A 25,815-nucleotide genomic window follows, 5' to 3' on the forward strand; every position below is an offset into this window, starting at 1 on the left:
TTTGTTCTTCATGGGCACAAAGAGAGCATTGAGCTAAGTTATTACTTTAAGCTTCAAAATTTTATGATAGCTATGAAATATTTACTTTGCTTCTCTTCTAAAAGAAAGCATACCTCAACTCTTAATTATCCTAGTCAAATATTGTGAGGTATAGGCAAGTCTATAGAAGTAATACTGAGGCTCTGTTTTTGTTTATTTGGTATTGGATTTGTTCTATGATTTCAACTGTGTACGAGAATTCCCTCTACTCTGAAACTTGTAAATCAATGAACAAAATATTTTAAAGCATGCACTATGTTCTGGGCAGCTTTTGGGATACAAAGTCAAAAAAACCTGACAAGTTCCTGTCCTCAGGGAGCTCACATTCTATTAGCAAGAGAACAACTCCTTGCTTATTTATAATCTTAGATAATAATTTTCCCTGGGCACCAAGAGGTTAATTGATTTGCCAGTGGTCATATGTAAACTCATGTCTTAAAATCAAAGATCAGGCCTCTATCTGCCATCCACATAGGTGAATTATAAAATAAACTATTTGATAGCTTTCTACCCATATCTAGAAAGTAGTCGCTTTTAATTTCCACCTAGTAGAATTCCTAGATGCTTCAAAATATAAATGCAGCTGAAGTGGTATTTCCTGCATGAGATGCCTTTCCTGACACATATACTTCCTATTTTCCTTCTCTCAGTTTCCAGCTCTCTCTCTCTCTCTCTCTCTCTCTCTCTCTCTCTCTCTCTCTCTCCCTCCCTCCCTCCCTCTTTCTCTCTATCCCTCTTTCTCTCTCCCCCCCTCTCCCTTTTTTCTCTTCCTCCTCCATCCATACTACTTTTCATTTCATTATCTCTGTACATATTGCATCTTCCATGTAGAATATAAACTACTTGAGGACAGGTATTTTTTATTTTTGTCTTTGAATTCTAAGTGTCAAGCACTGCACTTTGTACTTAACAGATATTAATAGAGGTCTGATGTCTTGAAGTGTTGAACATAAATCTAAACTGATAATTAAACCACTATTGAAAAATCTGTATTTTAATGTTGGGAAAAACTTTTTTCCCTCCTGAAACCAATTCCAGCCTTCAAATTGATTAGAGACTGAAAATGAATGTATTAGAACATGATTTTATCTAAATTTATATAAAATACTCTAGAGAAAAATGGACTTTGAAATTGTTTGGAAAAGCCATTGCCTACTGAGTGATCTCGTGTCATATGAAAAGTAACCATATGAAAGAATAAATCTTATTTTAGTAGTGTAGTGTATAGTGTAATAGTAAGTATAGTGATATCCAGCTTGTTGATTACATTTGCATTCTACCTTATGAGCTCCCAACAATGTAAAATAAGGGGAAAACAGTAAAATGTGTCAAGTTACAAGAATGGATTCAACAGTAGAAAGTATGAAAGATAATCATTTGGGACATAATTTTGATGGGTTAAAACATGAATTGACACCATAGTGATGTAAAATTATGTGTGAGAATGATTTTATAAGGGGCTACTAAACAAAGGCTAAATTTTTATTATATATTTTTCATTATGAAGGAAAGAGTTTATTTCCTCAGGAGGGATTATTTTCCAGAAAACTGGTATAGATTTATTTACTTTGTGGTAAACATCAATCTTCTAATTCAAATGATTTTTTGTATCCATATATTAATAAACTTATGCTGAGTAATTATTTTTTAAGAACAGCACTTGATAGGGACTGTGATTTCATTAATATAGACAATTCCAAAAGGAGGAATTTGCTTCCATCTCCAGCTTATATTTTCTTAAATCAGTGTGGTTAAGTGACATATCCAGATATACAAAATTGTATCTATAAAATGTGAATGATGAACCCAGGTTTTCTCAGCTTCATGTATTCATATAGTTTGTAGCCTCTCAGTTTTTATAACTCAAGGAAAATTTACCCAGTGAGTAATAATGTAATCCACTGGAAAGAATACTGGATTGTAATATAACTGAAATTATATTCTAGTCTTAGCCCTGATACTAATCCATTAGATAACCCAGAATAACTCACTTAACATATGTAAGCTTGTCACCACATCTATAAATTAATAGAGGTGGACCATATTATTTTTACATGTCTGAATGTCACTAAAATTCTCCTGAATGACTAAATTTATTAATCCCTACCTATTAGTACTCATATAGACCCTACTTCAACTTGCAAAGTAATATTGATTTATAAAAGCTATATTAGCCTTGTCCAACTCCATCTGTGACATTTTCTAGATTGTTTGTGGTCTAATAGAATGCTATAATTTATTATCAAAGACATTGCCATTGTTTAATAATTCTAGAATCATAAATTCAAAGTATAAATAGATCATATAGAGAATATATATTTTACCTAATGATGATTATTATAAAAATCAATTCAAGAAGTAGTCAAACTAAAATACATTTAAATGAGTGCCAATATGTATTTAAAAAATGAGAGAGATTAAACAAGGCAGGTCCTATACTATACCCTTGAAAGATCAGCAAATGTGCTCTCTGCTAAAGTCCAGAAAAGTAAAGAATTTCTTTAATAAAGGGCCTTCACGAAAAATTTTCCATCTCCAGTTTCTGGTAGGGAAAAAAAATAGAGGCACAATACTTCAGTGGTGACTATGCATGAAGCAAAGTCAAGCATTTAGTAGACATGCAAAACAGTAATGATTTTAAACCTAAATTAAATTGGACTCAGAAGAAACAGAGAAGGGAACTATCATATATATATTTTTCATTGACTTAAAATTTAATTACATTACTATAACTAATCTTAAAATTCTTTAAAGTCATGGATTTTGATGTCATACAACATTTGGGAAATAAATTTCAATGAATATTATAGATATTAATAAAAGTCTCCCTGAAATAAATGAAAAAATGGAAAAAAAAAGGATTTCTTAGACAAAACTATCATCTATAATTTGAACTGCCCTGGAAGCTAAAAGAAAATAGAAATTATGAACCTTCAATATACAGATTTATAGGTAGGGATCACATATTAAATTTTTTATCCTCATAATACTTAGCACAGATGCTGGACATGAATACTCTATGAATACTCTATGAATACTCTATAAATAAATATTTCTTAAAGTGAGAGAAGTTACAAATTTCTTGAATCTCATTTTCTATACATTTTCTCCTCACTAGTAGTGCCCTCATTATCTGATTAATCTCAATAAGTATTGTCATATCCTTCTATTATGACTGTTATATGAGAACTCTTTTCTAATTTGCACAACCAACCTAATCTCCCCAAATTTAAAACAATTGTATCCTACTGGACCAAAGAAAGGTAGAAACTCCAGAATCAGCAACAAGAAGACTAATCCCCAGGGGAGAACATAAAGTCAAATCAACAAAGAATTTCCTATGCCAATGAAATCACAGGTCCTAATCCTATCTCTGAATCCCACTTTCTTGCCTTATTGTTGTTTATAATCCTATGCATAATAATTAAGAAATTTACTACTACTAAGTAGACGTAGTAGACACTTATAATTAGAGTGTGGAGTATGTCTGAGAGAAGAATAAAAGTTTTGAGTCCCTATCTTTGTGTAAAACTACTCATTAATGCCCGAATTCTAAGGTTTGGCTAAGTTCTAAGGATGGCTAAAACATCTCAAAAAAAAATTAAAAAATTAAAAAATCCTCTAAAACCCTCTCTTTGTAATATCATTAACTCCCATAAACTCAGTTATCTTTTGTGTGGAGATGACTACTATATCTACATATATAACGCTAATATGTCTTCTGAGTTTCAGAAATGTATCACCAACTGCCTTTGGATAGCTTTAGGGAGATATGCTATAGACATTTCAAACTCAGTATAACCAATACTGAACTCAAACCCCATCTCACCCAAATTGTCCTTTCTTTAAAATTCTTTGCATCTTTTAAGGCCACTACCTTCCAGTATCTTCCCCAGGTTCACCACCTTGGTATAAGCATTAATTTTTCCCTTTTTTCTATTGCCATTTCAAGGTATGTGGCAAGTCTTGTCTATCTCTCTTTCACATTTTTTAAAATTCATTCCCTTCTTTCTTATCATAGAGATAATACCCTAGTTCAGATCCTTTCACCTCTCAATTAGACTATTGCAACAGATTCCTAGTTGGACTCCTGACTTTAATCTCTATCTCCAATCAAGGCTCTACACAGCTGTCAAATTAACATTTCAAAGTATGAGGCACACAATGTCATTTGCCTGCTCAAGCATCTTCAGTTTTTCTCATTGCTCCCAGGAAAAAATGCAACCATCTCAACATGGCATTTAAAAACCTCTTTGTAATCTAATTCGGTATTTCCAGTTTGTATTATTTTCTCTCATGTACTTTTGTTTTAGCCTAACCATCATTTTTTTCTGTTATCTAAAAGCAGGGCTACATTTATTACTTCCATGATTTTACAAAGACTTGAATTTGCCTTTTGTTTCTACCTCGTAGAATCCCTGGGTTCTTTCAAAGCTTAGTTCATGTACTATCTCCTACAGGAAACCTTTCCTGATACCATGAATTGTTGTCTAATTTTCTCCATTGTCTACTTTTCTTTATTCTTGCATTCCCTCACAATCCTCCATAGATTATAAGCTGCTTTAGATGTCCAGAATTATTTTTTGATTTGTCTTTGTATCCAGCTTGGTACTTTACACATACTAGGCACTTAATTGACATTTAATTGAATTATATTAGACATAAAAATATATAACCTTATAAAAGTTTCTATTTATGTAACTTGTTGCCAAATATACTGTATACTAAACTTTATCACCAGATTTTTAAAACAATCAGTTCAGAAAATAAGGCAAATTATCTAAGCAAAGATAGTTCAATCACAACTAATAACAAACAAGAATATACTGAGATCAATAAAAAGAGAAAGGCAGCACTATCAAGCTATTTAAATTACATTGGAAAGCCTGCCCTAGGGATAGTGGAGAGACCTCTGCAGTTCCCTCGGATGCCCTTACCATAAGTGGGCTGAACACACTGGAAGCAGCTGTTGGGTGGCTTCACAGGCCTGCCTATGGTTCCTTGGTCTGGGGCTACACTGGCAGCTGCCCTGAGACCTGCACTGGACTGGACTTTGTGCTCACTCTGATGTGGTAGAGTTTTCCTACTGACCTTCCAAGTTGTCCTTGACAATCTCTGTGCTGTGAGAGCTGGAAACAGTCCCCACTACCATGGACCCTGGTGCTCCCAGGGACTCAGGAATCCCATGGGTTATTCTAGAATTGCAAGATCAGCAGGGCCTGGGAAATCTTCCAAGTTGTCATGGGCTGGAAAATTGTTTCTCTCAGTCTTTCTGTGGGTTCTGCTACTCTAGAATTTGATTAGAGTCATAATTTAAAGCCATTTCGAGTGGTCTGGCGGAGAGCTTCTGGATTTCCTGCCTTCACTCCATCATCTTGGCTCCACCCCCAAATAATTTTCTTTCTATAAAATTGAAAAAGTTGTATATATCAAAATTAGTATAATTAGAAGGGAAAGTTAACTGGTGGGGGTGGGGGGCAGGGAGATGGATTTGCAACAAACCTCTTTGATTATGGACTGATATCCAAGATAAGCAAGTAAATGATTCAAATATGTGAAAATGATAGCTATTCTTCAGTAGATAAATGGTCAAAGGATAATAACTAAAGAAACAAACTGAGATAATTCTGTAGTTCTGTCTCAAGCCTATTAAACTGGCAATGGTTATAAAAATAAGTGCAAATATTTGGGTTTGGCAAATGATCTTTTTTGCTTGTCTTTTTTTTAGTCAGAAATTTCTTGGTAAACATTTAAGAATAAGACACTTTAAAGTTTAATCCATATTAATCACATTTTCGTAATCATTTCTTAAATTTCTAGACAATAAACAGAATAAGAAATCAAATGACAAACAAATTAATGACAAATACTTTCTAACTAGGTCAAGGTAGCTTCAAGACATACCTGATTGTACTTTGTTTTTCTTTATGTAGGGAAAGGGGAAGCTTCATAGAGAAGGGGGAAGTAGGGAAGAGACTAGGAAAAAAAACAACAAAAAAGAGCAAACAATAAAGAAAATATATTGAAACACTTTTTAAAAAATATATGGAAGAAATTGAAGGAAATCAAGAAAACAGTTAACAAGGGTACCTTTTAAAGTATTTTAAATTAATGTTGAATTATTTGTATATATTTTAAAAGCAAGCTGTAAGCAATAGAGATTTTCATTTTTATATATATTGTCTTTTTCTGTTCAAGTTTGTATATGGAAATATTGTGTTTGGTATTCATTAAACTCAATTTTAAAAATAAAAAAATGTAATAGTTCAGTAGTCAGATACATGCATGTTGGAGGTGGGGGGAAAAGGAAAGGAAGGTCCAGTTGACTATTTTTTTTTACCTTGATACATATTGACTGTGTTATCCTAAGCAAGTCATTTACCTTTTTTTTTCAGTTTTGTATGCAACTCTCTAAGATTCTTAAGAATTTAAGGTCTGCCTCCTGTCTTGCCCTACTCCAACCTATTCTCCATTCAGTCACCAATGTGATTTTTCTTGCAGTGCAAGTCTGACCATGTCACTTTTTCACTCGATAGACTCCAGTTGTTCTCTTTTTCCTTGAACATCAAAGACACAATGCTCTGTTTGACATTCGAGTATCTTCCTTGTTAATCACTGATTTATCTTGTTTAACTTGCTCTATTTATATTTGTTTTCATGTTGTGAGCTCTTTGAGGGCAGGGATTGTATTTTGCTTCTGTTTTGAATTCCCAGTTCTTAGGCCTTAGGATATTTATTAATTGATTGATAATTGTGATGATATAGTGAGATAATATAGTGCTTTTCAGTCCTTAAAGTTCTATTTGAATAATATTATTGGCTATTACTAAAATAACTTTCTGAAGAAAGCATCTTTGAAGATAAGGAAGCAGTAAATAACTAACAATAGTTCTGTTTCATAATAGATGAAAATGATAACAAGTCATTAGGATTGAGAGAAAGAATAGTTAAATTGCTAAATAACTTCAAACTGAAATAATTGATGAATTTTCTTGAAGTAAAAAATAATAGAGAAAATCAGTAGAAATGATTAGGGAAAACTAAAAGGAAAAGAGAGCATTTATGATCATTGTTAGATTTGAGAATGTTTCCTTATTGATAAAAAATAATATATTAAGGGAAAGTAGATATTTTCTATGAAAAAGTATACTGGTAAACTTCTGAATGTCATGCTAATGTAATAATATATTAGAGTTTAAACAAAGGAAAGCCTAAATAGATATTTGCCCTTTTTTAAGATTTATTAATTAGCCTTTAAGTATTTCAAATTAAGAAATCAAATGCCCCAATTTAAAGTAAAACAGAATAAGTTTGTGTAGATTCAAAGAGTTTGTAGACATATATAAAATTAGATTTGGGGGTCAGCATGAATCAAGAAAATTTACTTTCAGTAAAACCACTCTCATCTAAAATAACAAGTGTTACAGTAATTTGTAAATAATATTTTGATTTTCTGGCTTTTTAAAATTAATGGTGTTTAAGATCTCTTTCATGTAACATATGTGTAAAGATTTTTATAGAAAGCTGCTTTCTTGGTTATAACTATTAAGTTTTTAAAAAATAAATTTCAATTATCTCTTCTGTTTTTATTTTTAGCAAATATTTTCTTTAATGAAATTAAAAATTCAATGTCAAACAAAAAGAAAACTTTAATATGCTGATTGCCTTAAGAGATTTTTTGAATGGCTTCCAGAAACTATGGCCAGTATAACTTTGATAAGACTAACCCAAGAGTGAGCCACAAAAATTTCATGGGAAGGTGCTCTTAAATAAACAGACATGTGAACCAATGGGAGTTTTAAAGGGTTTACCACGTATATTACAGTAAGCATTAAATAAAGAGTTAATTCTTTTTCTATAAAACTTAATAAAGATAAAATAGCTTCAAAGGTTAATGGAACTGGAAGGACATACTCAAGAGGCAATAAGCTATAACAATCAATAAACAGGCCAAGTTCTTTTTTGAATCCACGGGTCAGCTCAGAGTATGACACTAGTTTCCTTGTTCAGGAGTTAGAATTAGAAACTGAGGGAGTTTAGGTTCTCTTGTGACAGAATGTTACCAACTCAGCCTCTTGCCTACTCTCCCTGCACATTTCTATGCTCATAATAGTTTTGTGTTGACACTTTACAACTGTTCCTCTCTTAAGACATCATGAGCAGGAATGAGATTCTTGTTCCAGCTGCTTATGAGGTATGGGACAAAAGTCAGATCATGATTGTAAAAAACATGAATCATAAGGGTAGACAAGTTTATTTTTTGACTCTAATGACAAATAGATTGATAAAAAAGAGAGCAAAAGAGATTGATGGAACTTGAATATTCTAGGTTCAAGAGCAGCCTTTCTGGTGAACAATAAGTGATTCCCTTTTCTCTAACTACTATAATCTAATGCTTACCTTAGAGTTTCAGATACTGATTGCCCTGATAACTGAGATCTAGTAGTATCTTTTGTTTTATATCCCTCTTCCTCCATTGTCTTTGGTTCAATATAAAGAGCACTGTCTGTTGAATCAAAAATGCCATGGTTTGAATCACCCCTGTGAAATTACTTGAGTGACTTTGGCAAGGCACAACCAGCCCAGAACCCCAAAGAAGTACCCTTGTTACAATCTTTCAGATTGGTGTCCATCCAGTTCCTGTTTGAAGACCTCCTAGGCGCCCCTTACTGTTTATGAACAACTGTAATTGTTAAAAAAATTTTCCTGACATAAAGCTTATATTTTTCTATTTTCATATGTTTTTCCATGACTCTTGGTTCTTTTTATTTTCCTATTTTAATCACTATTGTTTCATATTTTTTAAAGACTGATCCCATGACTGACCAGATGAGTGCCCATTTACTCATTTCTCAAATGAGTGTTTGGGAAATACTATAGGTGGGGCAAGATTTTTCTTCAGTCAACCATCCCTGCCCTCTCTGAATTTCTCCAAACTTCAATAAAGATCACCTGACTTTAATAGGAAGGAGAACAATTTTGTATCAAGAGCAAAACAGGATATCTTTGTGATCACTTGAGTTTTGGAGATCAGAGAAAAAGGCGAAGGCTAATTTTGGTTCCCACGTTTAGTAATGGGATAGACTGAGGATGTGGAAGAGGTTTAATTGCCAAGTAGAGGTTTAATTGTCCTCTGGTGACTATTTCTTCTGAACTTAATGATCATAAAAATCTAGAACCTCTTGGTACATAAAAATGTCTTTAATCCCTCTACAAATTTCTTTTTCCTTTATTTTTTTGATAGATATTCCATCTTCTTTTTTTTGCACCCAATTGTTGTTATTATTATTGGTATTGGTAGAGTGCTTTGGTTGATTGGTTGTTGTCCTTCAATATCAAAAATGTCAAAAAAATGATATCATTATGTTAAAGATGAGTTATAATGTGTTCTACTGTTGCTGATCAGATCAATACAACCTTGGAATGCTTTACCACAGGTTGGCCACAAATTGTCCATGTGAACATCAAGGAGGTTACTCTAAATTTAACATATCTTAGTGTTTCCTTTTTGATGCTTCAATTCTGCCTTGTTCTTAGAGCATGGCACCCTCTCTGATGAGGGTATGCCATGCTGGGAGATCCTGTACTATTGTCTCCCATGCTGCACAATCAATTCCCAAAGTCCTTGAGAGAGACCAGAGGATGTCTCAGTAACTTTTCCTCAGACATCCTTTGAACCCTTGCCCATGTGAGTTATCCATAAAATAGTCTTTTAGGTAAACTTACACTTGGCATTCGAATAACATGGGAAGCTCATTGTAGCAGCACTCTCTGTAGTAATATTTGAATACTTGGAAGTTTAGCTTGTGAAAGGACCTCAGTGTCTGGTATCTTCTCCTGCCAGGTGATCTTTAGAATTTTCCTAAGACAATTTAAATGGAAGTGATTCAGTTTCCTGACATGGCACTGGTAGACTGCCCAGGTTTCAGAGGCATACCACAATGAGGTCAGCATAACAGCTCTGTAGATCTACTGTTTGGTCCAATAACCTCTTCTCTCACATACTTTTTTTCGGAGCCTCCGAAATACTGAGCTAGCTCTGACAATGTGTGTGTCAACGTCATTATCAAATTTACCTCCCTGGAAAGTCCATTGCCAAGATAAGTGAACTTATCCACAGTATTCAAAACTTCTTCATTTGCTGAGATAAATAGTTCAACATATGGATGGTGTGGTGCTGGCTGATGGAGCACCTGGTTTTTCTTGGGTTAATTGTTAGAGCAAAATTGGCATAAGCAGCAGAGAATCGATCCATACTTTGTTGTACCTTAGCTTCAGAGGCAGCATTGACAATCATCTGCAAACAGAAGATCATGCACCTACAATCCATCCACTTTACTCTTGACTTGTTGAAGAATTTATCAGCAACGCAATAGCTGACTTTGATGCTGTGTTCATCTTTAGTGAAAGAGTGATAATCTCAATGAAAAAAATCTTGCTAAAATAGCATGGGAACAAGAACAAAGCCTTGTTTCACTCCATTGGTGACCAGGAAATCACCGAAGCACCATCCACTATCTAGAATATGGACAAGCACACTGTCAAGAAGTTGATGTACAATACTGATGAACTTCTCTGGTCAACCAAATTTTGACGTAATTTTCCATAAGCCCTTGTGACTGATGGTATCAAATGCTTTGGTCAGATCTACAAATGTTGAATATAGATCTCTGTTCTGTTCTTGCATTTTTCCTGGAGCTATGGGGCAGCAAACACCATGTCAATATTCCTTGACCCTTTCTAAAGCCACACTGGCTCTTAGTTGAGGCTCTCACACTGGCTCTTCACCTTCCAGGTGAAGGATCAGTCTATTGAGGAGGATTCTGACAAGAATCTTACCAGCCCTGACTAAAAGAGAAGCAATCCATTCCCTTTATCTTTATAGAGATAGACAATGGAGGTATCCTTGAATTCTTGGGGGATACTCACTTCATGCCATATAACTTGGAAAATTCCAGTCAGATGTTGTATGAGCATTGGAGCGCCCTCCCCCTTGTAAATCTTAGCTGGAATATAATCAGCATCAGGAGCTTTGCTACATAAAAGGAGCCTAATGACATTCAAAACATCTTCTTGGAGCTTCAACTAGGGTCAGATTGACTTTAAATTGAATTAAACAGTCGATGGCTTCTGCATTGAGTAATGATGGTCTATGGTTCAGTCCATCTCTCTAGGATCATGTCCCTATCACTAATCAATGTAGTGCCATCTTCACTGAGTGGTTAAAATGTATCATAGGTCTCTGGCTCATAAATAGTCTTCAGAATATCATAAAAGAACTTTGGATTGTTTTCTGGCATAAAGCTGAATTTCTTACGCCTTCTTACTGAACCAAGAGTCCTAAATCCCTCTAAGCTTCATTTGTACTTTACTTTTTATGGTATTAAATGCTACCTTCATAGACATGGATGAATTATCTTGCTGTTAACCCCTATTGAGTTCTCATTTTTTCATTTAGCAGCTTCTGTATTTTCCCACCATTTTCATCTAACCAATCTTGATATTTGCAAATGTTCTGACTCATCTGAGCAAATGCAGGGCTGTATGCCAAATTTCTGAAAACTCTTTTTCTGTTCCACTGTTGCCAACTGTATGTTGGCTCAACTTTCCTTCCAAGTTAGCACCAAAGTATTCCTTCTCTTAGAAACACTCTAATCTCTTGACATTAATTTTCTAGTAGTCATTTTGCCTCAGGGCCACTTCTTTGGTTGAATGTGAATATTTAGCTTGAAGAGGATGGATCTGTGATCAGTCCAGCACTCTGTGCTGCACATAGTCATCATCAGTCTCACATCTTATCTGTCTCTTCTTGCAGTCACATAGTCTAATAGATGCCAATATTTGTTGTGAGCATGCATCCAGGAATTATAAGCTCATCCTCTTTTGGTACATTGATAATAAAGATCTCTCCTGGTCTTCATAAAATTTTCCTTTGACTTTATCAGGGTCCATCTTGGAGGGAGTATAGACACTGATGATGATGGCATGGAGTTTTCTTTCAAGTGGAAATATTTTTATGAGCCTGTTATTCACTCCTTTTGATAGGAATTTTGATAGGCATTCAGGCTTGTTGACTAGATTAGTTTTGATTTCATAACCTACTCTAGCTTCACGATGCTCCTCTTCAGTGTGGCCACTCCAGAAAAGCATGTACCCAATTCCAACTTAAGTAATATGGCCTTCATTTGCCACTCTTGTTTACTCAGGGCTGCTATTTGAATATGATGTTTGCTGAGTTCTCTTGCAACAAGAGCTGTTCATCTTTCAGGTCTATAGGATCTTGTGTTATCTATAAATGTGTACACATTCCATGCAGTGAGGTTGAGTGGAGTCTTCTTTGATGAAGTTTTTATACATTTTTTTTGTGTTTCCACCACAGGTTGGGATTCCCACCTGTGGTGGTAATCAAGCCAGGGTTGTTAAATAGACTACAACTTCCTTGCACCAGGGGATGAGCATTGTGTTCCTTAACAGGACTGTTGAACTATTCAGACACCCAGGGGGCTACCTACTGCTGCTTTCAGTGAGGAGATGACCTGATGGCCTGGGTTACCCTTGTACAGGGTTATGACTACAGCGCCCAGTGTATCCAAACCTTTTATTTTGTCACTTGCCTGTCACCACGGGACTTTGAGATAGGAATGATAAAAATGGTTTGCATGATGTTTTTTGATTCATGTGCAAATTGGATCTAAGTAAAGCAGTGTTGCACGGTTGTAAGTCTCATTTTATCTTTCAAAGTCATCACTGTGCAGTGGCAAGATAGAGGCAAGACAACTGGTGATAGCTCTAGATGTAGTGGATGACTTGGCATCTTCAATGTCTAACCAAGCTCTAAGCATTTCACAATACCTGTTTTAGCTGCCTTCATGACCATTGGAATGAATTGTTCTCATGTGCCTATTCTGCCAATGGAAGACTTCACATGCTTGGGGTAGACCCCCCAACTCACTAATGAGTTTGAGATCCCCCAGTTATACCCTCAACTTTATTTATTCCATCTGTTTAAACAGTTTACCAAGGTGTAGCCACCGTGCATGCTATAGCTTCTTGGAACCAAGTGACTCAGGTGGATATCAAAGGTGGAAGGCAGTCCTGAAAAGGACTCAGCAGCCCTCAACACAGAGGCACTAATCTTCCTGGAATACATCCTACACCCCTAATGTGCTTTACCGAGGAAAAGAAAAGACACTAAGTGGGACTCCTCAGACCAGGAATAAAATCTCCCCATACCAGAATGGGAAAGTAGATTGTTGTCCACTTTTTACTTAGATCTTTTTCCAGATATAATGCCTGAGAGATCTGCCTTTCATATAAGATGCAGAGGAGTGTTTCAAAAGATTTTATGATTCAGTGTTAAATCATTATGCAGATATTGGTGCCTGTTATTTTATGAAACATGTATGAGGTTGCTGCTTGGATATGTGTTTACTGGTGATTTAGTAGTTAATTGTGTTTAGAAGTCACAGTTTTCTAAAATTTCCATTCCTTTGACTCTGTGCTGCTAATGCAAGGCAATATACACAAAGCAGATCAAGAAGAGAAAGAAAAGTTCCATATACAAAATAATCATAGTGGCACTTTTTGTAATAAGAAGCTGTAGAAACAGAGTAATGGCCTCTGATTAGAAGAAATGGCTAAATCAGATACATAAATGCAATTGAATATTATTGCTATGGTATAAGAAATAAAAAAGGTTATCAGGTTTTAAAAATTAAAGCACATAGTTAATTTTTTAGCTGCAAATTCTCTTCCTCTCTCTTCTTCCCTCCCCATCCCAGAAGTCAAGAAAAAATAAACCTAATTCATACATATATAGTTTTGCAAAACAGATTTCCAGATTATCCATGAATGATCACTTCAAAGAGACCCAGGAAGATTCATAGAAACTGATGCAGAGGGAAGTAAACAGAGCAAGGGAAATAATATACAAGATTACTAAAAAAAAACAAAAAACAAGATAACTAAAACCAATAATTGAAACCCCAAGATTACTAAAACCAGTAATTGAAAAAGTAAACCAAATGTAACATAATAATAATAATAATAATAATGACTAAGTATGACCCAAGAGAAGAGATGGGAAACTGAACCCTCTTCCTTCTTCCAGGGTGGGATTATGGGTGTGGAACATTCTACTATCAAACTTGGCTAATTTGCTTAGTTTTATTGAATTGTTTTCCCTCCCTTTTTTTATTCTTTGACACAAGGAAAGGATTATTGACTCTACAGGGAATGTGGAAGGGAGGGGTACATTCAGAAATGAAGTTAATATAAAAAACAAAATATATAGATAAAATTTTAAATATTTTTTGAAAATATCAATAAAATAATAAAGAAGCTTGTATTTCCTTCTTAGGAAGATGACATGTCCAAAAGTCCTTGGAGAAAAGTACTTTTGTTTCCTTAAATTTGTCCCTTAATTTTTATGAAACTAGGATTGAAAGAAAGTTTACCTGATCCACTTTCTTGTCTGGTGAATACAAGGAGATTAATTGTGAAATATTATGCAGATTGTTTAAATAAGTATATGAGGAGAATTTTCCTTTTCATATGGGAAATCAATGCATAGCTAAAGTCATTTTGCTTTCTAAACTTTTAAGAATGAGAAGGGTATTTAAATTCTCATTTACTTTTATAGGCATGATTTTATATAATAAAATTTTCTAGGTTGGAAATTATAATGTAATGGAAATTGGACCTTGATATTTTAATTTGATCTATTTTTGTTCTGAATTTAAATTTATAGCAATGACATAATTAGATGAACTATGATAGGAGAGAATCCCACTATGGAAAATGATACACAACGAATATGTTATATTTCTGTATAAATTTACCATAGGTTATTGAACTAGAGTACCTGAGGACTCCTGATAAATAACTTGAATAATTACTATCATATTCTAATTGAACTTTGAAAAGTTTTAAAAATAAGAAGAGACTATACTTGCTTTTAAAATTAGTTTTATTTCTTTAAATTAAAGTACACCAATGAGGAAAGGAGAACTAGGAAAAGAATAAACTCAGAATGAAACTATATGTCCCTCCAACACACTCTTATTTATTACCAACTTAATTTTCCTTGCCAGGTAAGGATAGTATTTTCAGGTGTTATTTGTAATGAGGCCCTTTTTTATGGTATAGGACCATCTTCTGTGAAAAACTGATCTAACTCTCCATCTCCAGATGGTTTTCAAAACACTTTACCTTCTAATGACATTATACTTATATGTTATAAGACTGGTATTTGAATCTTGCTTTTGAGACTTGCTAATTATATGACTTTATGCAAGCCCTCACTAGGTGATGAAAAGAATACTAACTCTGGAATCAGAGAATGTAGATTCAAATCCCAATTCCGATGTTGATTACTAGTGTGAATGTGGGTAGGTCACTTTCCCTCCCCCTCCCCTCTCTAGTTTCTTCTGTGAAATGATGGTACTGTACTACATAGTTTACAAAAGCTGTTACAGTTCTAAATCTACAATCCCATTAACTATAAGATTATGACAAGGGTACCAGTTTTTCCAGTATTTCAGGTTTTTTTGAAAATCCAGTGAAATAATATGTGCATTTTATATGCCTTGATTAACATTAGCAATTCTTGTTATTACAAAGGATCATTGAAATTTTTATTCTGTTAGCATGGTGAAGATTTACTTTAAGTTATTCTATCTACTGTCATTTTACTTGAGATTAATATTTTCTTCATATTATAGTCTATTATGATATGGATTATAGTAGTGATATCAATGTCATGTATAGACAAGAAATAAGAAAATGACTTATTGACAGTTTAATAGGTATAAAACCTATTGTGCATTTGCCAGTATTAATGGAAAGAAGATAATTAGCCAACTACCTAATAAGTATGCAGATAGTTTTATGTTTTGTAATGACTGTAAATTCCAGAACTTCTGTGTAGGATAGGTTTCAATATGACTATGATGGTTATAAATATATGCTTATGATCCTGTTTTGAGCCTGTTTTTATATTTCCCTGAATAACCGTGTTTTAATAATCTTGATAAATTAAAAGACCAGATTGGTTCTAAAAATTATTATTGATGGGATAGGCATGCTGAAGAATTAGAAGCTTGCTGATAAGGGCAGAATACTATCACTCTGCCTACTAGAGTGTTTATGAATAGCATAATGAAGCCATAATAATAATTTTGAGTAGTAAAGCTGGAATACAGAAATATAGGTGGAATACATACATACATGTATAGGTAGGAGTGGGAAAAATTGGAGAAAAGGAGGCATAAGTGGTAACTGGACTCTTCTAAAGCTCCAAATTATCAAGGGAGAATTCTGCTTCTCTATTTGCTTGACCGCAGGCCTTCCTTATTATCCCCCTTAGGTAATATGAAGAGGCAGCATCAGTGCTGCATTGTGAGTTGGAAGATCTGGTTTTAAATTTGTCTTCCATCATTAAATATTTGCATGACCTTGGTTAAGTCTTTTAATCTATATAGGCCTCAGTTTCCTCCTGTGCAAAATGAGGGAGTTGGACCAGATGACTTCTAAGGTCTTTTTTAGCTCTAATTCCTTAATCCTGTGATAAGACATTGCATGAATATAAAGCTTTGAGGAAAAATGTAACTCAGAATCAAAGCAGGATTAAAAGTCCTAGTTGTGTCATATATAAGAGATCCTACCAGGACCTACAAGGCTATACATTCTTTAAGAAGAAGCATGCCAGTATCTTCATATCAAGCCGACAGTGGCATTCCCTTCATCCTTTCAAGGCTTTTGAAATATGTCTTCCCATGAGTTGATGCTTTTGTGCGCTATGGCTTTGTCTGGTCTGGCCTCTACTGTTGGGGGTCCTGAATACTTATTTTTCCTCCAACGAGGTTGCATTGAGAATCACCTCAATTCAAGACAAGCATTTAAATCTTCGATAGATCAGAACTATTTCTCTAAAGATGTCTGACTTTTGTGAAACTGTCCTAGTCCCCCAATGAATCAAAAACTCATTTATGATTTGCTACTTTTCCTTTTTTGAGGTAAAATAAAAGGCATTGCTCCCAGAAGTAATTTAGGTAGTTCCTCAATGAAATAAATGAGATCTGGCTTCTCTGTCTTTTTGTTTTTGCAGATTGTTTATTTAAAGTTTATGGGAAGGTATTCTTACATATATTTTAAAACAGGTTTAAAAACATATTGGAACTGGTAAAATGTGTTCAAAAATTCAGAACTGAGAAAATTTTAACAAAGGAAATAATTTGATATTGCAGAAAATCAATATGCTTTTATTTGCTCCTTTCTTGAAGGATCATGGTCATACCCAAGTGTCTCCATATCGCCAAGATCACTCCTTGATCATGAGGTCTATTGTCCATATGACGGATGCTGCTCGTTCTGGAATTATGCCTGCTGCCCAGCTCACAACTATTAACCAATCTCAACTCAGTGCTCAGCTGGGCTTAAATTTAGGGGGTACTTCTATGCCTCACACATCTCCTTCACCTCCTGCAAGCAAATCAGCAACTCCTTCCCCATCAAGTTCTATCAACGAAGAAGATGCAGATGAGTCAAACAGAGTAAGTTTGGCATTATCATTTTAGTTACTGGATTATCCTTTACCTGATGACAATGTTCAATCTGCATCATTGATTATGTGTAGAGTATGATCACCTTTGTAAATTTCATTCTTGATGTTATCCTGTGAAATCCTATTTTATCTATTGTAGAGAAGTTAAGAAGTTAACACCTATAAGGGATCAATGGATTTAGAAAGCTACATAAATTTTCAGTTGTTATTTTTTTTAATTTTGGAGAAAAAGACTCTTGTACCGGGAGTCAGGAAACCCTGGTTTTACTCTTGCCCCTGGGATTATCTAGTTATGAGACTTTGATGTCTCTGGGCCTTAGTTTTTCTAAATATGAAATGAAAGATATATTCTAGAGGACATTTAAGAGCAGATAGGTGTCACAGAAGCTAGAGTGTTGGACCTGGAGTCAGGAAGACTTATCTTCATGAGTAGAAAGCCTGCCTCAGATGCTTACTAACTGTGTGACCCTGGGCAAGTCAATCCTATTGGCTTCAGTTTCCTCATATGTAAAATGAACCGAAAAAGGAAATAGCAAACCACTCCATTATTTGTGCCAAGAAAATCCCAAATGGGGCTCACATAGTTGAAAATTGACTGAAAAAACAGGTAAAATTTAAGATTCCATTCAGTACTAGGAGTGTCTGAATCTAATTTTTTTCACCAATATGGGCATTTGAAGTTCTAAACAGTGCATTTGAAAGCAGTGTGTGTTCTTTTTTGGATATTTATCACTTAGTAAATAATAATTTTTAAACTTCTTACTTTGCGAATATCTTTTCTTCAAGATGTTCCAAAAATCTTAGTGCAGTTTAACTTGGCTTTAAATAATCTTCTTTTTAAAAATTGATATCTCATATTTTTCCATCATTTCCATTTCACAACCTAAACCTCTTTCCTTTTCCTCCTATCACTTAAACCTGATGGCTTAAGACAACCACAAAACAGCCACAAAATAACAACAGCAAATTTAAAGGAAGAAAAAACTTTTAAATAAAACCAAACAAATCTGACAATAGTTATAGAGTTCTATAATCATGATCAAACATCCCTTAGATTGAACCTTACTTGTTGATCAATAGAAAAGGGGAAAAAAACAATGCTTATTAAGTTATTGTTGTATACCAAGTTCTGTGTTAAAGCTTGGGATTCAAATATAAAATCAGAAACTAGTCCTGCCATCAAAAAAGGAGTACGTATAGGGAAATAGTAGGGGTACTTTGTTTTAAAAAGTCATAGAGATAGTGAGTAGAACCTGAGATAGCCATACCTTATGCAGTTGCAACGATAGTATTTGAATTTGGTTCAAGAATTAGAAATCATAATATGTGTTTTAGGGGAGAGAGGGTGGGTGACTGAGAGCACACACAGTTACTAGCAGAGAATCTGAAGAGAAGATTGCAGGGGCATGAGGTAAAGCTTGATTGGAACCATATAGATATAGTGAACTTCATATAGCATTCACCAGTCAGGTCTGCAGGGTCACAGATCTGGAGTTTCGGAAGTGAAAAAGGTAAATCTTTAAGGATATCTTCTCGTCCTAAGGTTCTCAGACTTACCACACATTTGAAATACCAAAACACTGAAACACCAAAAAAATACCAAAGATTATCAACATTTATTTGTTTAATTTTTAGACAGATAATTATTTTTATCACATCTGGACCATGCTTCTAATACCTTGGATTGGGAGACTCCATTTTTTGAGGAGTGATGTTGATTATGTTATTATTAGTCCCAATACTAGATATATCAAATTTGCTTCTAGGAAAAAAAAATATTCTTCTCTCAAAGAGAATCTGGTTTTGTACCCAGTTCACCATCCTTTGCAAATTCAATTCATTACTCAGAATTGAAGGCTATTCCCTCATTTTTGAGAAGACTTTTTTCTCCTGAGGATACTAGAGGACAACACTTGGAGAAAGAAAGACCTTTAGAAATGTATTCATTTCTGTCTTTTAAAAAAGGGTTAAGTTATTTTAAGGAAACACAATATGGGAGCTGTTTTTTTATAATAAGAATGGCATTATAGTTAGTAGTTCAATTCATAAAAGATTGGGCTTATCTTGGAATAATTTCATGATGTGTACATGTGTCTTTAGCTATTTCTTATAACAGTGTTTGAGCTCTCAAAAAAAAGTTAATGCTACTTTGTCTCCTTAGGAATTTTAGTAATTGATAAATATTCCGGATGATTTTCATTCAGAAGTCAATGGTTCTCTGGGAAGATCTGAAGTATAATGAATTGAATGGCCGGTGGAGGGGATCTAAGACAATATCTTTAATCTCTGATCCAATAGTGGCCCCAGTTGAAGTAAATTCTTTATTTTTCCAAAATTTAACTTTTTACAAAATTTGTCAGGTTTTTAATAATCTTTAGTTCAGCAAATGGAATCAGTAGAGGAAGCATAGTTTAGTGGATAAAACAGTTGAAAAAAGTTGCCCACCCTTACTCCCCCACATTCGACAGAGACATTATGTAAAGAAGTAAAATCATATGCAAAAGGCTTTGAGATATATGAGGTATGTGAATTTGGCAAGTGATTTTATATTAATTTAAGGTGTTTGTATTGCTTTAATAAGTGCCTTTGAAACTTTAAAAGTTTACCCTATGGGAATGAGGATAAGTAGTGAAAATGAACTATCATTGAAAATTTTGATAGCAGAATTCCTATTCTGGGTTCATTTTTCATGTAAGTATCTTTAATCTTTTTTTAAAAAATTACATGTCAACTATTATCATTTTTATAGAGATATCAGTCCTCTTTTATGCTATACCCAGTTATTTTGACATTTTCACATTTCTTGCTATATTCTTAAAAAGTTAACATTTTTCTAGAAGTAAAAGATGACCTTTATTTAATTCATTGTTAAAGTTTTAATCATTGCAGTTAAAATTCACTTAGATTTAGAAAAGCCCATTGTCAAAGTGACATTCTCATGAAATCAACCTCAACAATAACATTTTTAAACTGTTCATTTACACTAATGATGAGTTGTTTAAAATATTGGAAGATGGTCAGATTTTAAAGATCATTAAACTTTTGCCACTAAAACCTAATATTAGGAAAACAGACTAGCCATTCATATAAAGAGTATATGCATAATATCATTTAGGACATTGGGTACATTTTATTGTGATGGCTTTTAAGGATATGTATTACTATGTTTGTTTCTCATCTAAAAGCATTACTTTTGTTCGTGGTGGCTCGTCTGTTGATGATTTAACAGAACTTTAAAAGGACAATTGTAGGCCTAAATCTTGCTGCGATCCATGTGGATATATTTTAAGCAATAATTTTTTTTAATGCTTTGTAGGCCATTGGAGAGAAAAGAGCTGCTCCAGATTCTGGCAAGAAGCCGAAAACTCCAAAGAAAAAGAAAAAGAAAGATCCCAACGAGCCACAGAAACCAGTGTCAGCATATGCCCTATTCTTCAGAGACACACAAGCTGCAATTAAAGGTCAAAACCCCAATGCAACCTTTGGAGAGGTCTCAAAAATAGTAGCATCAATGTGGGACAGCCTGGGTGAAGAACAAAAGCAGGTAATGAAGTCTATCTCAGGGAAAGGAATTAAAACTATTAATATTAGTCCATATTTATATCATGCTTTGTATTTATATGTGATAGTATGCAAAGCCTTATCCTGTAATAGTGCTGAATGGTGAGCAGTAACAGAATTGTTATCATTTCAACTAAATAACTTATGATGATATGAGAGCATGATAGTCTTTGTGTGTGAGGGGAAAAAATCATCCTACTGTTCTCTGAGCAATATAGATTTTTTTCCTGTTAGCTTCAAGAATGAATGTTCAAAACTCATTGAAGGTAAGAGTAGCAGAGATCTTCAGTGGCCTGCAAGCATCAACTTTTGATATTAACCTTTTCTTTTTAAATAATGTAGTTTTCTTTTTCTTTGTTGAAAGTTAAACTAGGAAAAGCTTAGGTACATCATGCTTGCTTTTTCATTGATCATCTTTCTGAACCTTTGTACTGTCCTGGTTGGTTTCCAAACTTTGAAGCTAACTCTGCATGTCTCATTATAGTAGCCAGGCTTTTGAAATTGTATTCCAAGTTCATTTTAGAGCTCCACTGTATGATAGGCTTTCAGAGATTAGTTATGCTGGTAGGAAATACTTCCTTAGGGATTTATTCTCCCCTTCATGGTCATGTTCCTCCCATACACAAACAGGAATGAATGAAATCCGTGGACGTCTGTCCTCCTCTTTCTATATGCATGAAACTTCAATTACCATTATTAGGAGTTAATGCTTACATATTGACAGAAGAACAGACCCCTATTAGGGATAAAGTGGAATCATTGTTTCTGAAGCGAGGAGTAGAAAACTCTTGATTTCATTTATAAAACAAATGTAATTTGTAAAACTTGTTTGGTTAGGATAGTGAAAATTGATGGAGGATTTTATCATTTGGACAAAATAGAAAGTAATTTTCATAGATTGTTGGTTTTGGTTCATAGAATTATAAAAAAATCCCAAAGGCTTTCAAACTACTGGTCGAACTTACACAATTCAGTTCAGAGTACAAGATTTTTAGCCTAATACAAGAATTCTAGAGTAAATATTACCATTTTGATTTCCTAAATTGCATGTACATTGAATATCATGTTTTTTTAAATGCATAACTCAATAGTCACACTCATGAAACATCACTTCCTTTTTTTCTTGTTTCTTCAAATCCTCTTTACGTTCTTTTCCAAAGAAAACCAAGATTGAAATTGCCTCATATATATTTTTATTTGCCTTCATTTATTTTTTCTGTTCAATTTACAATTTAATTTGGAATAGGTAAGAGAGATCTTTGGAAAGTATAAAGAGAAGAAAAAGTGATGAGAAAAATAGCTAGTGAAATTATTTGTAGTAATCTGTAATTTTATTTGATTTATCACCTTGAAATTCCAATAAAGTCAAAATAGAAAAGACAGAAATAAGGACATGTATTCTAATTTGTACTTAGAAGCCTGAAAATATTTTTCTCCTTTTGCAATACTGGAGAATATTTCCACATTTAGGTAAGTTATCATTTCTAACATTTTAAAATCAAAGCCAAAGAGGCCAACTCTTTATGTGCTTTTTATTATGAACTAATTTTCAATTTTTTTAGTGCAGAGTCAAAATGCTAAAGGTTATATTCATTGTCATATTTTATTAGGTATATAAAAGAAAAACTGAGGCTGCCAAGAAAGAATACCTAAAGGCACTTGCTGCTTATCGAGCAAGTCTTGTTTCCAAGGTAAGGGTGCTGACTACAATCAGATATTAATCCAAGGGACAAAGTGATTGTTTTTAAGTGTTTAGTCATAATATTGAGAGCATTTCTCTCTGTATATGCACATATATATTCTAAGATATGAGTTCACAGCTTTACAGTAATAGAGCTATAATATAAATAAATTGAAAATTCCTGAATTCATAATCAAGTCTGTTCTGTCCATGACTCTGTACTAGACACTAAGGATGCAAAGACAAAAGTGAAGAGAGCATCTGTCCTTGAGGATTTCTGGTTGACATGATAAGGCCAATTACACGAATAGTACAAGACTGTTGGTTTTAAAGACTGCCTTTGAAATAGAATATTATATGTTGTAACTTTATTATTGAATGTTTAGTTGAATAATTGAAAGTTGTACTGACAAATGTGCACATATTTACATAAATATAGTTATATACACACCTACATCTCTGCCAACTAGCACATAAATACATGGTATATATTTGATTTATAAATGTATAAATATATGTATATATGTTTATATGCATATATATACTCAAGTTCAAAAAATTATTTCAGAAAAATGACTACTTGAAATTTTTTTTTTCTGTCAAAAGAAAGTAAAGTACACTTGGCAAAGTAATGGGGAGACTGAATCCATGAAAGACCCTCATTTTTAACTACAAAGTATCCAAGTACAGGCAGGCTCTCTTTCCTGGAAATGGTATCATAAAGCAGATCAACACGAAGTGGATTGTAATTTCCCATAGGACCAATGTTATTAATTTGGGATTGTGCTCCAGACCAAGGACTTGACACCAAATAAATCATCAATATGACCCACAATATGTCATAAAACGAAAGATAAAACAATGATAAACTACCATAATAATAGCTCACATTTATATAGCACTTTATGGTTCACCGAGCACTTTGCTCAAAACAACCTTCTGAGTTGGCTAGTATAAGAATTATTATCCCCCTTTTACAGATGAGGAAACTGATGCTCAAAGGTCAATAATTTGGTAATAGTCTTACTGTTAGTAAATGTCAAAGGTCATAATTAACTCCAGGTCTTCTGATCTTAAGTCAAATGGTCTTTCTGCTAAATTATGCTGTTTCTAAAATTACTGAAAAATATTATAGAGTTGCACAGGTACTGCAAAATGTCACAAATATGCTCCTTCTTTTGCATATATAGAAAGAAACAATAGGCTGTAAAGTATATGTGTGTTTGTATATCTTTTTTTCTTTGTTTATATATCTTGTATGTAAGTAACTTCCATTGTGAAAACTCTACATAGCTGCAGATCAGCGACTCTAATGAAATTTATAATCAGTCAGTTTTCTAAAGTACTAAGAGGTCAAATGATTTGTCTGTGGACACATAGCTAGTATGTAACAGACAGGAATTGAACTCTTACTAATCCAGTTTTACTAATCCAAGAACATCAAGTCCTCCAAGTACTACATTCTATCCTCTGCTTTTATCTCTTCATCTCTGTTTCTCTCCCCACTCCCTCCTCTACTTATTTTTTTATTTCTACTCCCTCTTCCTCCCTTCCCCTCTCTTTTCTTTCATCTTCTTTCTGTTTCTCTCTGTCTCTTTGTCTCTGTCTCTGTCTGTCTCTGTCTCTCTGTCTCTCTCCCTCCCTCACTCCACTTTTTTCCACACTTCGCCTATAATTCACTTATTATTGGGAATACTTAATTATCAAATTTCTTCTACCAATGCAAACTGGCAATTGCTCTGAAACTTGCAATCTTAGAGATTTTCTTGGGTCTCTGAAAAGTTAATTCCTTTGCACAGGATCACATAGTGAATTTGTGTCAGAGATCAGGCTTGAACCCAGGTACTACTAATATCAAGGGTATCTCTCATTCTATTGTCTTATAGTATCTCTCTGCCATATATGACATAAAATTACAATGATCATGAATTATAAATTTGACCTAAATTTTAACTGTTAATTCCAATGTTTATAAAATATTTAGCTAATTTGAATATTTTATTAGAATTTAGAAGAGGTGAGAGGATATGATTTAGCTGACTTAGTCTCTTAAAAAGATTTCTAATTAAGTTTCATTTAGTGCTTTATTTCTTTTGAATAATTTCCTTAGCAAAAGATTCAGAATCATTCTACTGACCTTATAAACTGCCTCGAAGCACTATTCTCAGTACAAATTTGTGATTGTGTATATATCACTGAAAAGCATATTTAAAAAGGTTAATTCCAAATGTCCCTATTCCCTTTTCTATCTCTTCTGTTTAAAGTGAAATTGTAGCTGCTCTGTATCAGAACAAATAAAGGCCACACAGCCAAGTGATAGATGTTCTGAAGTTTTAACTTTGCCAAGCACTCTCAGTGTACTTCACACTTCATTGGAAAGCTATAAAAAACCTTTACTATATCAGTATTGAGGACTTTTAAAAAGAAGTTTCAAAACATCTCTAACAAAATGGTTAAGACAGCCATAGACATTATTATGATTATGTAAACTCTGTTGCCTTGTGGCATGTTCAAAAATTAGCAGAAATTACAGAATGAAAAATTAAAGGTGAAAATTTAGGAAGGAAGGATAATTAAAGGTGTTATATAGAAATCATAAAAAGGTAAATGAGGCTTATACATAAGGATGAAAAATAAATCTCTAAATATATTAGTCTCTGAGTCAAATCCTGTTAAGAAGGCATTGTGATATATTGGAAAGATTGCTGCCTCTTGGAATCAGAGGACCTGATTCAGATCTTGTCTTTGATGACAGGACTATGTTTATGACACTGAGAAAGTCATGCGTCCTCAAAAATGTAAAATGAAAGATCTCTGTGATACCTCCAGCTCTGCCTTTTGAATTAGGAGACATCTAACCAAGTTTTGATTAATTTTACTTTCAAAATGAATTATTCTGGAATTGGTAGAAGTGATATTGTATCTCTAATATAAGGAAATGAACTATAGATATACACATATATACAAATAT

The 25,815-nt window shown here is 33.7% G+C and overlaps 1 protein-coding gene across 2 annotated transcripts in view; it reads left to right on the forward strand.

Annotated features, from left to right (window-relative positions):
* The window catches only part of TOX3 (TOX high mobility group box family member 3), a 49,833-nt gene that overhangs the window by 17,222 nt on the left and 6,796 nt on the right, over positions 1 to 25,815 (forward strand). For both annotated transcript variants that reach the window (XM_074211332.1, XM_074211333.1), the window contains exons 3-5: positions 17,322 to 17,591; positions 20,919 to 21,146; positions 22,774 to 22,854. In XM_074211332.1, the coding sequence (XP_074067433.1) occupies positions 17,322 to 17,591; positions 20,919 to 21,146; positions 22,774 to 22,854 (579 nt within the window). The remainder of the gene's footprint in view (positions 1 to 17,321; positions 17,592 to 20,918; positions 21,147 to 22,773; positions 22,855 to 25,815) is intronic.

Source organism: Macrotis lagotis, chromosome 1, assembly GCF_037893015.1.
Source record: "Macrotis lagotis isolate mMagLag1 chromosome 1, bilby.v1.9.chrom.fasta, whole genome shotgun sequence".
Taxonomy (NCBI): Eukaryota; Metazoa; Chordata; class Mammalia; order Peramelemorphia; family Peramelidae; genus Macrotis; species Macrotis lagotis.